This window comes from Liolophura sinensis, chromosome 1 (genome assembly GCF_032854445.1).
Source record: "Liolophura sinensis isolate JHLJ2023 chromosome 1, CUHK_Ljap_v2, whole genome shotgun sequence".
NCBI classification, from domain to species: domain Eukaryota; kingdom Metazoa; phylum Mollusca; class Polyplacophora; order Chitonida; family Chitonidae; genus Liolophura; species Liolophura sinensis.
This window is the reverse complement of record NC_088295.1, coordinates 6,690,136-6,703,507: the sequence shown is the minus strand read 5'-3', so window position 1 is coordinate 6,703,507 and position 13,372 is coordinate 6,690,136. Positions and strand designations below refer to the sequence as shown.

Here is a 13,372-nt window from a genome sequence, read left to right as displayed (position 1 = left end):
GACCTTGCCTGAATTTCTCAACTTTTCAACCATTCTAAGGAATGAATTTATTACCGTACAGGCAGTGAAAAAACAAAAGTAAATTTTTCTGTACATTAAGATTTAAGAGCGTTCTCTTTAAATATTTGATCTGTTGAGTGTTAGTGAGAGTTGTAGAAATTGAACATTGTTTGGTTACTGTGTGGTTTTGTGACTTGAGGTGGGTTACCGGCGATACGGCCACAATGAGATGGACGAGCCGATGTTCACACAGCCTCTCATGTACAAGAAGATCTCCAAACAGCCCACCGTTCTGTCACAGTATGCTGAGAAGCTTATCAAGGAGGGAACAGTCACACAGCAGGAGTACGAGGTCAGAGACAGGGGAGAAACTGGCATACACATGGTGTCAGGGGATTCAAATATACTAATGCATGCTAACATGCTGTCCAGTACTGAAAAATGTAGTTCATTTCACTTTCATGTAATTCAGACTACTAAATGTTAGCTAGGACCAGGCCTAGAGTAAACTGATTGTGCGTGTCCAGCGTTGTGACTTCACCTGAAGTTTAGCAGTTTTCAAGGGGCACATTGTGCTTGATTCTGATGTATTCATCCACCTTATAGGGCCACATGACAGTTTTTTGTGAAGGTTGATTAATTTGTTATCAGAAAAACTCAGAGGGCAAGACAGCACCTGGCTAAAACATATTTCAGTCAAAAGCAGGATACTCAAGCTTTCTAATAAGTATCAAACTTTGTTATTTTAATGAGATTTCACCAAATAACATGTAGAACGAAATGACAATACTGCACAAATGGGTGGTGTGAGTTGAGGCAGACATCTAGAGAATTTTATCCAATCAAACACGTCGTTATCAGATTGCGCAGCCTAAGCTGTGATGTAACCTTTACCCATTCACTCCATGAAGTGACATATGATAACATAGAACTACAGTATAAGATATCATTTTGGGATCGTTTAGTGATTTAGTTTCATTTAGCCGAAGGGACATTTCATATGGGGCTGCGGAGCAGGTCTGTATCAATTACGGACCATCACAAACATAAAATCAGTTGATTTACAAACTGTGTAATATGCAACGACGGTATCACAAATTTTGTCATAAGTAGCATACTGTCTCGGCCCAAACCGCATTCATCCCCCCAAGTAGGTCTTTTTAGCATTTAGTCATCAGTTTCTTAATAACAAATATCTGAGCCAGCAAAGAATTCGTTTATTAATTTATTAAAAATCTTACGAAATAATTTTTTGGTTCTCTGAATTTATTACAACTGAAAAAGTTAAAATTTGCTCCTTCGTCTTTCTCACATACCAGGGATTGTTTTTTATCTGTTTCTTGTGTAAAATACAGTAAAATTATTGAGACGCCGTGTTCAAGCCGATGTGCTTTCATCTTACAAGCCGCCGCTACAAAATTGAAGCTTAAAATCAAGCGATAGTTGAATGCCTTGATCAGCCTTGGTGGTCTTTAGATTTATTGAGCATGAATCTAGTAGTACAACAATCCTATTGTAGTTTTGTAAGCATTTATTTGGGGTCAAAATCACGAGCACAATCACAGCAGGAATACCCTGCTCATGCATTCTGCAGCAAGGCTATTGAAACAGGATGGTTTGAGTTCTCTGTAAATGATACAGCAGGCCTACTGTATTCACAGTTCAAGCAGTGGAAGAAATATTATTCCAGTTTCTGAGAAAACTGTATTTGCTTTCATCGCCGAATCCACAACTTTTATCTGTCACAGGCTACTGCTTAGACTGTTATACGGAAAATACCTTTGACGTTAGAGAACTAGAGAACTACATCACGTTGCCATCGATAATATAGATGTGCTGAAGCTTTGTCAAGGCTTAGCATTGTCTAAGCTTTTACTGGGTTGAAAAAAATCTAAAAAAAATACTTAATGCCGGTTTAAGATACTTTGGATGGTAGTCTTTCAGTGGACATAAGTATTAATCAAGTACTGTCTTTCACTTTAAGTGTTGGCACCGAAAGTCTCCTTTTAAGGCCTGTACGTGCTTCTGAAATCACAGTTATAGACATGTATACCTAACTTTAGGTGAAATACTGTGTATGCATGTAACACCTTCTGACAGAGGTATCAATATGTAACCTGAATTTCCTCGTTGTTGTTGACAGGAGGAAGTGGCCAAATATGACAAGATCTGTGAGGAAGCATATGTATTGGCCAAGAAAGAGACAGCAGTGAGGAACACAGACTGGCTGGACTCACCCTGGAGTGGCTTCTTTGAGGGGCGTGACCCCATGAAGATGCAGCCCACGGGAGTATCAGAGGACACACTGAGGCATATCGGTGGGGCTGTCAGTACGCCGCCACCTGGGGACTTTGTCATCCATGGAGGTGAGAACACAACCTTGGAAAGACTCTGTACACTTACACCCTGTGCACGGGACTAGCAATCTCTATACAGGATTTCCAGGGTGTACAGTCTTCATTTGAAATTCACAGCCTATATGCGAGACTCACAGTCTGTACGCAGGACTCACAGTCTGTATGCAGGACTCACAGTCTATACGCAGGACTCACAGTCTGTACGCAGGATTCACAGTCTGTATGCGAGACTCACAGTCTGTACGCAGGACTCACAGTCTATACGCAGGACTCACAGTCTGTACACAGGACTCTCAGTCTATACGCAGGACTCACAGTCTGTACACAGGACTCACAGTCTGTACATGTCTACTTGATGTAGTTTATTCCTCATGTTTTTAGAAGTGTACGATTGTGAAAAGTCTGGTAGACAGCTATGTGTAACCTGATGTGTTTCAGGCCTGAAGAGGATATTGAAGAACCGTGACAACATGGTGAAAGAGCGCATGGTGGACTGGGCGCTGGGGGAGGCCATGGCCTGGGGGTCATTACTCATGGAAGGCGTCCATGTAAGGCTGTCTGGACAGGACGTGGAGAGAGGCACCTTTAGGTATGTGATTCTGCGGCAATCAGCTTGGATGATTTTATACTCTCTCTGCTAAAACCATACTCTGCTGTGATAGATCCACACTCGCTGTACTCTAGTACATGCATCAGCTGTTTGGGGCTCCACGGCCCAGTGATTAGTGTGCCAGTGTAGTACAACAACCCAGGAGCCCTTCACCAATGCCGTCGCTGTGAGTTAAAGTCCAGCTCATGCTGGCTTCCTCTCCACTCGTACATGGAAAGATCTGTGAGCAACCTGCGGATGGTTGTGGGTTTCCCCCAACCCCAGACGGATTCCCGTCAATCATAACGCTGGTTGCCGTGGGGCAGGTGAAATATTCACAGCATGAAACAGCATTGAAAGAAAGAAATAAGTGTATTCTGTTTCTGTTAGTACTGATTGTGATGCATGCTGTGTTTTCAGCCACCGTCACAGTGTCCTGCACAACCAGAACGTGGACAAGATGACGTACGTGCCCCTCAACCATCTGAGTCAGGACCAGGCCATGTACACTGTGTGTAACAGCTCCTTGTCAGAGTATGGAGTCCTCGGTAAGGCAGTGATGGACAAGGTCGTCTTCCAGTTTTGACATTTCACAATGTTATTGATGTCATTCATCAATTTTCTATGAACATTCGATGATCTGATAGTACTTATTTATTTCATTGTTTTTCGCGTATACGACAGCAACTACCGTTACAGTGAGTGGAAAATTGGCACAGCCAACAGCACTAATAAAATGCAAAGGGTTATTGAATGAGGTGTTCCAATTCTTATTGCTGTTAAGTCATTTGGTGATGACTTATTTGGCGTAATCAGACATTCACATCTGAACAGCTGGTTGCAGTTGGTATCTCACTTTCAATTCACTTCTGAACAACTGACCACAATTGTATCTCACTTCCAGTACACTTCTAAAGAACTGGCCACAATTGTATCTCACTGCCAGTACACTCCTGAACAACTGACCACAATTTTATCTCACTTCCAGTACACTTCTGAACAACTGGCCACAGTTGATATCCAACTAGACATAGACAGTCTTTTCATACTTGTATTGCATTATTTCAGGGTTTGAGCTGGGTTATTCCATGACCAACCCCAATGCCCTGGTGATCTGGGAGGCTCAGTTTGGTGATTTCCACAACACAGCTCAGTGTATTATTGACCAGTTTATCAGCAGTGGTCAGTCCAAGTGGATCCGGCAAAGTGGATTAGTCCTGCTGCTTCCCACGGCTACGAAGGAATGGTAAGACAGACCACTCAATAAATATCACACAGTAGCCTTGTTCTCATGTTATTACATGTACATAGGTTTTACTTAGCAATATACACAGGTGTATTCTCGGGATATAACACTAAGCAGGTTGTCAAGTGTCAAGGTTACCATATTTTAAGGTTATTTCTTATTTTATCCATTCTGCCATGAATATATGTAAATTCAGTGTCTTTTTGACACTAAACTGGATATGTAAACTTTTGTCTTTCACATGAATGTATCTGTACATTTCTTCTGTCGCTTGTAACTCACCTGACCTGTACACCTGTCGTACTGTGCTCAAAACTGGACCTTGACAGTCCTGTACATGGGCCTGTCATTGACACATCTGTCATACTGTACCTGTACCATGTCTCCAGGGTCCTGAACATTCAAGTGCCCGCCCCGAGAGATTCCTCCAGATGAGCAACGATGACCATGAGTATTTTCCTGTGAGTACACCACTCCCTACCCCCTCCCTCACAAACTAAACACTCTGCTTCATACTGTAAATACAGGGATTTGACCTGTTTGGTATTGTTATGCTAATACAATCATTACAGCCACCATATAGGAGAGTCCAATTGAATGTATATATCTTAGTGTAACCTCATCTTGAATGCGAGCATAAAAGACAAGAGCAGATTACATGATCTCTTATGCAACAAGGAGATGAGTGAGAAAATTGAACCTGGATAGGTTTTAAAAGGATGGTAAGTACTTGGACTGTGTTGTTGATCAAGAGTAAAATATGAAAATTAATTCTTAATCCTCTGTCAAAGTTAGTATTTGTGTAGCTTTTTCTTTTATCTGCTGTCTTTATCTTTAGCTTGTTAAATGCTATAAGTGTACTTTAGGTACATATATATTGTCATCAGATACAGTGTAGTTACTGTTTGTCTTAAGTATGCTACCAGTTCGTTGCCTGAAGTCAGTGTACATTTTTGTTGCCAGCCTGAAGGCCCCAACTTTGAAATGCAACAGTTGCACGAGATCAACTGGTTTGTGTGTAACTTCACCACGCCGGCCAATTTCTTTCATGCCATGAGACGACAAATTGCTCTTCCATTTAGAAAACCTGTAAGTCTTTGGCTTTTTTCTTCCCTTAAGAAGTATTTCGTTATAGTTTGCATGAAACAGAGATAGTGACATATACCAAAGGAAAATGTAAGTCATTTTAGTTTGTAATTGTTTGTAAACATATTTATTTATTTATTTCAAAATAGTGTTACAAAAAGTGTACTTCAGCACATGTGGTTATATGACATTATTGTCATTAGTGTATCCAAAACTGTATCACAGTTTGCTGTGAGAAAGTGTCCCAAGATTGTGACACTAGCATATAGACCTTGTGTGAAATGTTACTGACCTTGACGATTCCTTTCTCCCCAGCTTATAGTCATGACACCAAAAAGCTTGTTGCGTTTGCCTGAGGCCAGGTCTAGCTTTGATGAGATGTCGGAGGGGTCAAAATTCCGTCGGCTGATCCCAGAGGAAGGCCCCGCTTCTCAGGACCCCGACCAGGTGAAGAAACTGATCTTCTGCACAGGCCGAGTGTACTACGATCTGGTGAAGGAGAGAGAAAAGAAGGAGAGAGTGGAGAGCATTGCCATAGCCAGGGTTGAACAGGTATGTGGAGAGATAGCTAACATCACAGCAGGATCTGTCAACAAGAACAGTATTGCACATTTTCTGTAGATTGGAATTCTGAATAAACTGTAGGGATTTGTCAGTATAATTATGAAACAACTTCATTATCTTTATAAATTAAATAATTATTTACCTAGGGTTGTTTGCACAAAGGGATCGTAAGCCTGAGTTGATTATAAATCATGAAAGTAGTGATCATAGGCTTCACTATCAACTTACTCCCTCTTGTACTCTTGTGAGCTACCGTCGTCGTCATTTAAAATCAAAACTTACAGTTGTCAGGACCTAGCTGCAAATAATTACAGACTACAGGTGCGTTTGATTTGTGACATCTGTCTCAGACTTCCCTTGTACCTTTTCTGTCTCTATTCACCCAGCTTGACCTTTGACTTGTCTGTCTCAGAATTCCCCTGTTCCTTATCTATCTATGATCACTCTCTTTGACCTGTGACAGCTGACCTGTGACTGTTTCTGATTTCCCTTGTGTATGTGTAAATGCACTGTTTGACGTTTGACATGTGGCTTGTTTATCTGAGATTTCTCTTGTGCCTTGTCTATCTCTGATCATTTTTTTTTTACGTGTGATGGGTTTACCTGCAACTCATCTGTCTCAGATTTCTCTTGTGCCTTGTCTATCTATAATCACTCCTTTTGACCTGTGACTGTTGACCTGTGACTCATCTGTCTCAGATTTCCCTTGTTCCTTGTCTATCTCTGATCATTCTTTGTGACCTGTGACAGCTGACCTATGACTTGTCTGTCTGAGATTTCCCTTGTACCTTGTCTGTTTCTAATCACAGTTTTTAACCTATGATTTGCCTGTCTCAGATTTCTCTTGTTCCTTGTATATTTTTAAATGCCCTGTTTGACGTATGACTTGCCTGTTTCACATTTCACCATTTGACCTGTGACTTGTGTGTTTCACATTTCCCCATCTGACCTGAGACCTGTCTGTTTCAGATTTCCCCATTCCCATTTGACCTAGTCAAGGCTGAGATCAGCAAGTACCCAAAGGCACGGCTCTGTTGGGCACAAGAGGAACACAAAAACATGGGGGCCTGGTTTTATGTGGAACCTCGCATGAGAACTGTTTTGCAGAAGATGGAAGTGGACAAGGAAATACAGTGAGTATCAGTGTTTTGTCCATCTATACATAGATATTTATCCACAATGTGGTTGCTATGAGGAATATTCATAATGTGGATATTAAGTGTGTGTGATAACCTACTTTACAGTTTACTCTTACACCATACATTGAATGTGAAAAGTTTGTGTTTGATTTATTTATTTGATTCATGTTTTACGCCATACTCAAGAAGATTTCACTTATACGGCGGCGGGCAGCATTATGGTGGGATGAAACCGGGCAAAGCCCAGTGGAAACCCATGACCATCTGCAGGTTGCTGGCAGACCTTCCCATGTACAGTCCGAGAGGAAGACTTAAATTCAAAGCAACCACATTGATAAGAGGCTTCTGGGTCATTGCGCAGCACTGACGTGCTAAGCCACTCGGCCACAGAGGCCCCCTGTTTTGTTTTGAAGGCTGTAAACTTCATGTTTGAGCAATTCTACACATCTTAAGCCATGGGTCTGTCTCTGATTCTTCCTATTCTGACAAAAAGAAAATTGGAAATAAAACTAATTCAAAAACTGGTTGAATTTGATTGCATGAAAATAAGTACCAGGCCAAACTTTCTGTCTTGCTTTGATTTAAATTCATAGCACAGGTATCATAATGATGTCTATTATGTGCACATATCAAATACATTGTACATCTGATGTGTTTCAGATATGCAGGACGTTTTGCATCTGCCGCAGCTGCAACAGGAAATAAACAGATGCACTTAATAGAACTGGCAAACCTCTTACGGGACTCAATATCTCTACAATAGAGTTAAGCTAGGCAGACAGAGAAGGTAGCCCATGATGGAATCAACAGCTAAAGTTTTAACACTGCAATATTTATATTCACAGATTTATTTATTGATGCAACAGTGGAATGTTTAATATGAACATGTAAATGGAGATGGATTTATTTGGATCTGAAAATATTTCCTATTTTAGGAAGCTTTTTTAGCACATCTGTAACATTTCAGTGGACATGTTGTAGTGTGTACAGTGGTTGTGTGCTAATACCATACGTTACATCCGATTCATTGACACAGCTGGAACTATTGTGTGATGTCCGGTAATGATATCGCGCAGTAACTGTTTTTGAAAGAATGACTTTTTTTTCTTTAGTTAAGATGATTTAGCATGAAAGAGTCCCATGTTTGCTGTAAAATATGGATTTAGGTATTGAATTATGGATTGTTTCGGTGTTTGGTACTTTTAAAAGTGTTTCGAAGACAACAGACATTTAAGTGTTTTGGTGTGTAACTTTCCAGTACAGTAGTGTATAATGGTTTGTACTGTGTGATCCTCAGATGTGTAGTGACAACTCTTTTGGCTGGCCAGACTCAGTAACTGCATGTGAAAACAAGTTGTTCTCAGGAATTTTATGTAGCATGTTTTTGGTTGTTTCTGTGATTTTATCAGGTAGCCTAGAAACTTTATTTTAAATACATGCATCATGTTTTTGAATAAATTGCCTAAAGCCATGTAAATTTTCTATAATTGTGAACGTTGTATTTTGCTTCTAATTGTCCTACATAAAGCCTGTGATAAACACCCCACAAGTCTGATCACTTCAGCTTACACTGTGGTCTAGATGTACTGAGTTTATAAAATTGCACAAACAGTTCTTTATTTGGAGATGTCGCCTATGCACTTAATCATAAATTCAGAAAGTCATAAATTTACCGATATTCAGTGCTTTTGGCACCTTTCTGCCTTATTAACCAAAGATAAGCTGGTCTGTAGAGGATCTGGATTGGTTTTGCGCCTGGTAAATTTCACAAACACAACTGTTTGTCTTACATTTGTATGTTGTCCCTACAGTTGCTATATAATTGGGGGTGGGCAGAGTAGTCAGTAGCAATCACACACTTGTCTGTTAGCCAGAGCTTACCTCTTCAGGTGTTGATATAATTATGTTGATTATTATTATTATTATGTGAGCTGAGACTGCAGGTAGTAGACAGCTGTAGTTCATTTTTATATGAAAAGCCATAAAAACTCTTGTGTCATTCATGTTGTGTGGTTGACTGGAGGGTGTTAGTTGTTGAATAAAGGATATTTTACACATTACACCATTGTGTTAATTGTACTAAATGAAACAATAGAGGAGCTGAACGGGATGATTTGAAGGAAATTTCCTATTCAAATGAACCAGTAGTTGTGTTCGAGGTGCAGGTATTGTTGCCTCAGCAGTTTGACCAGCTGATCAACCTACAGAACTGATTCATTATCTGACAGAGTGCTTTGGTTTTTCCAACTCGCAACAGTAGTCTACCACATTATCACAATTGGTTCCAGCCTAGCGGTTTACTTGCTTTAACCAATAAGCTTACCAAAGTTGTCGAGAGGTTAGAGCATCCGCCTGTTAACCAGGAGAACTGGGTTCAATGGGGACCTGTCAAATGTCCAGCAGCAGGACCTTGACCTCATTTTATTGACATCAAGAGTTCCTATCCCAGTCCACCTTGATGACCTCACATTAAAGACAGTGCGATGTTACAATACAAACTGATACATTGTAACGGTGTCAATGTTACGCCAAAATCCGTTCTTGACGTAACAAAGGCTCGAGGGTCTGCTTCACACTAGCACCTGCTCAAGGGATTAAAAAGTATGCTGCCTCATCATTCCAAAGGGGGTCATAACGAAAATGTCAACTGACAAGATCACCTATCAAGCTATCAAACAAAAATTTTATACTGGAATATTATTTTATTTATTTGATTGCTGTTTAATGTCATAGTGAAGACTTTTTAACCTATATGATCATGGTACCTTTCATGGACAGCATAAACCACTGAACTTATGTACACCATAATAATGGAAGACAAGTGGTCTTCAGCGAATGATAGTATGGTGGACTGCATATTGTCATCAAGGCCCCACAATCAGTGAAAGTGGGTGAATCTACAAAATCCAAATACCCATCTTTTATGTCTTGGCAATGGCCTATGCATTTTATTGATTGATCATAGGTGTCGGAAAGGGTTTTTGACATGGGAAGGGGCAAATCTGCCATGACAACAAACCAAGCTAAGAGAAACCCCTATACATCTAGATTGCCTGAAAGACATACATCAACCATTTTCATATACCATTTTTCAGATTAGAATGGCTGCTATCATTCCTCTTGAGCACCCCCTTTCAAAGTTAATCATCACTTGAAAATACATTTTCCACTGTGCCCCTCCCCCCTCCAGCATTCTGATGCCCATGTTGATGCATCATTATTACTGCCAACAACAAGAATGAATTTCTGCAAGGACTATTTATTGACAAATGCACAGGTATACAAAAAATTAAGTAGATATTGTAACATTGTAACCACTGCCTGACACAAAACTGAGCTAAGGTTCTCTTTTGTCAAGGGACATGGTTGTTCAACAGTAAATAGGCCTACATATATACATTAAAACTAGGAAATGGCATGTTTGAGATATCACAATTTTGGATGAAATCAACTACATGATCCACATGTATGTGAGCTTCACAGTGTTCGATCTCTGACATGAGTGATGAGTGATTGCTTTCTTCAGTTTTCTAAAAGGCCTTTTGAACAGCATCTCGGGCTTTGTGGCACAGTTCATCTAAGTCTCCATCCCCTCCTGAACAATGAACAAACACAAAAAACTGATTATTTTTCTGGTGAAGTCATTCATAGTTAATACACAGTCGCATAAATTTTATTTAATATAAGAATAAAGACAAATGATTTACAGGCAGCAGATATTATTTCAAGTGTTAACATCATTTAGTTAAAACTTGATTGGTGTTTTTGCCATACTCAAGATTTTTTTCAGATAAAATGATGGAAAAATAATTTTCTGAAAACTGCAGGAGAAAGTAGATATACGTGTACATTAAACAGATACTGTTAAGCATCAATGACACCACAGTTTTTTATGTATACATGTACTGCAACTTAGAAATTCTTATAAAGTGCATTAAAGGAGAATAAAATTTAAGAAAAATGACACTATAGGCTGAAATGAGCACATTTTTTTTCTATCTAGTGGTGGCTGCTGCATAATTTTGCGATTTTTCCTCGCCACACACGTAAGGCCTATAAATGGCAAAACTGGCATAAATCGCTGAGTCCATTGCGTCCTCCATCTTTAACACCCCGAAATTTATGCTGAGGGTGTTTTGCCTCTCAGCCAATGACAGTCGTTAAAACTGCCGGCTTGTTCGTGTAAACTTGGAACCTACGTCCAACATTCCGGTTTCCTGATCGTCAAGCAGAAAACGAACTGTACTGTTGGCTACCTTATGAGAAGAAGAGCTCTACGGGAAATGTACGAAGTGCACTTCATTGGTTTCTGGCGGCAATTTTCCTCCTAACACAGAAAACTTCAGGACAAGTTCTTAGGCAAAATGGAGTCGCCCACAGCAAATTTTGGCGCTGACTTTATTTATAATTTATCCACTTGAGGTACATATTAAAATTTTTTATGGCATGCACCTGTGAGGAAATGCATACTCTTTTCAATGGTATTTGACTGATATTTAAATTGTTTTCTCCTTTAAATAATTAGCACTCATACACACAAAGACCTATTATGACCATTAATACTTGATTTAGAGCAAAAAAGAAAGGTTTGTGACACCATCACCATCCAAACCCTATTAACATGTTACATAAGCATGATGAAGCAAACTCTACAATTCAAATATTAAAATTGAACCATCTATTTTTAACAAAAGTGTAGACATAGTTTTACATATATATCTTTTCTTCTTTTCTTTGGCTTAATGTCCTTGGTTTAATTAAACAAATATGGAGATTTTCATTTGATACATTTGATTTTGCTGAAGACATTAGTTTCAGCCATGTCATTCTGGTATTGAGATTTCAACACCGGATGTCAAACATCTGAGTGATGTATCTTTGTAGTAATTTGTTGTTACATTGCAGCAAATTAGGGCACAGTTTAAAAAGGTGAATACACACAATAATATCAGTTATACATTAGCATCAATACTCATAAACTTTAATGTTTGGAAATACGGTCTCAAGTTTCACAAAACACATGAACCTCCATGGTGCAAAAAAGTTTATAGCTCCAAGCAATAAAAATGTCATTCCTAGACATTCCCACATATTGGCTGACTCAAAAATTTTATAATTCTTTATAGCATATACTTTTCAAACAGGGAACTTACCATAATCTAAGTCTCGAATATCACAGCTAAAGACCATCTCTCCATTAACCCAGAGTTGTACAACATTTCTATCTGGGACTTCAACTTTTTCCACTGTGTGTCCATCTTGTGTCAAAACAGCTGGAGATAAAAGAAATATCATACCAAATGCAAATATCAGAAATTAAGTTGGTTCCACCAAAAATTCCATGCATTAAATGCATTATCCAAAACAGGGCTATTTCTTCACTAAATTATTGGTTAAAATTTAAAACACTGCACGTTCAACAAATTCTCCACGTAATAATATGAGCACATTATCACAGTTTGATAACCCACAACAGTACATGTACAATGGTAAACATGTCTCAATCATCACCATCTACTTACTGTCCAGTCCTTCCAGGCGTGTCTTCCTATGATGAACTAAACCACAGGCCTCATAAGGGCCATAGTGAATAAAAACTTTGGCGTTTGATGGCATTCTGAAACCTAAACAACAAATTAACATTAGCCAAAATTCTTCAGAATGAAGCCACTGACTACCATCAACTCACTTTGTGAGGGATCATAATTAATACTATTGAAGCCCCAGGCGCAGATTTTTACTTTATGATGAGCTTGAGATGCGATTTTATATGGAAATCTAGAATGGCTCAGTATGCCATTTGAATTTTCAAATGCCCACATATTAATCTTGACATTGCATGTCAGATTTACCATAAGTAGTCTTTCAGCATACACTGCGATAAGGAAACTAGTTTACAAACTAATCCAGCTAGAAACAGCCTGAACTGAAATGAAATAGCATGCTGACTGAGTCCATGTACCAAATGGATTAGTCTTCACTTGATCTGAAGTCTGTTTCATTCTTTCCACCTTTGATAAATATACGATGTGAAAGCTAAGCTGGAAGCATGGCCATCTGATCTCAGAGCTAAGTCTACATGAACTCGAAAATGAAAATGAATGATTATGACGTATAACTCCACATTGGCAGTATATTTCAGCCACATCGCGGCCAACATAGAAAATGTTGTAATATTCTAAACGTAGCCTAATCAGTTATCCTTATCTATTAGGTCACAATGAAAACATTTTCGTCGTCAAACTCACCTCAGTGGTTCTCCGGTTTCGTTCGGCCTGAAAAACCTCGGTTCATTTGATTTAAAAGGGATTTGTGCGATTGTCTTACTTTTAGCGTGGTGTTTCTAAGGAAAACCGGATGTTGACAAATGAAGCACTGCTGAAATTTGGTG

At 39.2% G+C, this 13,372-nt stretch overlaps 2 protein-coding genes across 2 annotated transcripts in view; one reads left to right on the top strand and one right to left on the bottom strand.

The window, feature by feature from the left end:
* Positions 1-9,041, top strand: part of LOC135462062 (2-oxoglutarate dehydrogenase complex component E1-like) — a 28,202-nt gene extending 19,161 nt beyond the window's left edge. Inside the window, 11 exon segments of the mRNA XM_064739411.1 lie at positions 200-352; positions 2,144-2,366; positions 2,796-2,946; positions 3,367-3,494; positions 4,015-4,170; positions 4,173-4,192; positions 4,582-4,653; positions 5,156-5,281; positions 5,594-5,830; positions 6,812-6,975; positions 7,642-9,041. Coding sequence (XP_064595481.1) covers positions 200-352; positions 2,144-2,366; positions 2,796-2,946; positions 3,367-3,494; positions 4,015-4,170; positions 4,173-4,192; positions 4,582-4,653; positions 5,156-5,281; positions 5,594-5,830; positions 6,812-6,975; positions 7,642-7,744 — 1,533 coding nt within the window. The 3' untranslated portion in view covers positions 7,745-9,041.
* Positions 9,042-10,206: 1,165 nt separating this feature from the next.
* Positions 10,207-13,336, bottom strand: LOC135461451 (UPF0728 protein-like). The gene is made up of 4 exons (XM_064738559.1): positions 13,230-13,336; positions 12,504-12,605; positions 12,135-12,254; positions 10,207-10,576 (listed from the first exon to the last, which is right to left on the bottom strand). Exons 2-4 carry the CDS (start codon positions 12,595-12,597, stop codon positions 10,512-10,514), a joined length of 279 nt encoding a protein of 92 aa, XP_064594629.1. The 5' UTR covers positions 12,598-12,605; positions 13,230-13,336; the 3' UTR covers positions 10,207-10,511.
* Positions 13,337-13,372: the final 36 nt, after the last annotated feature.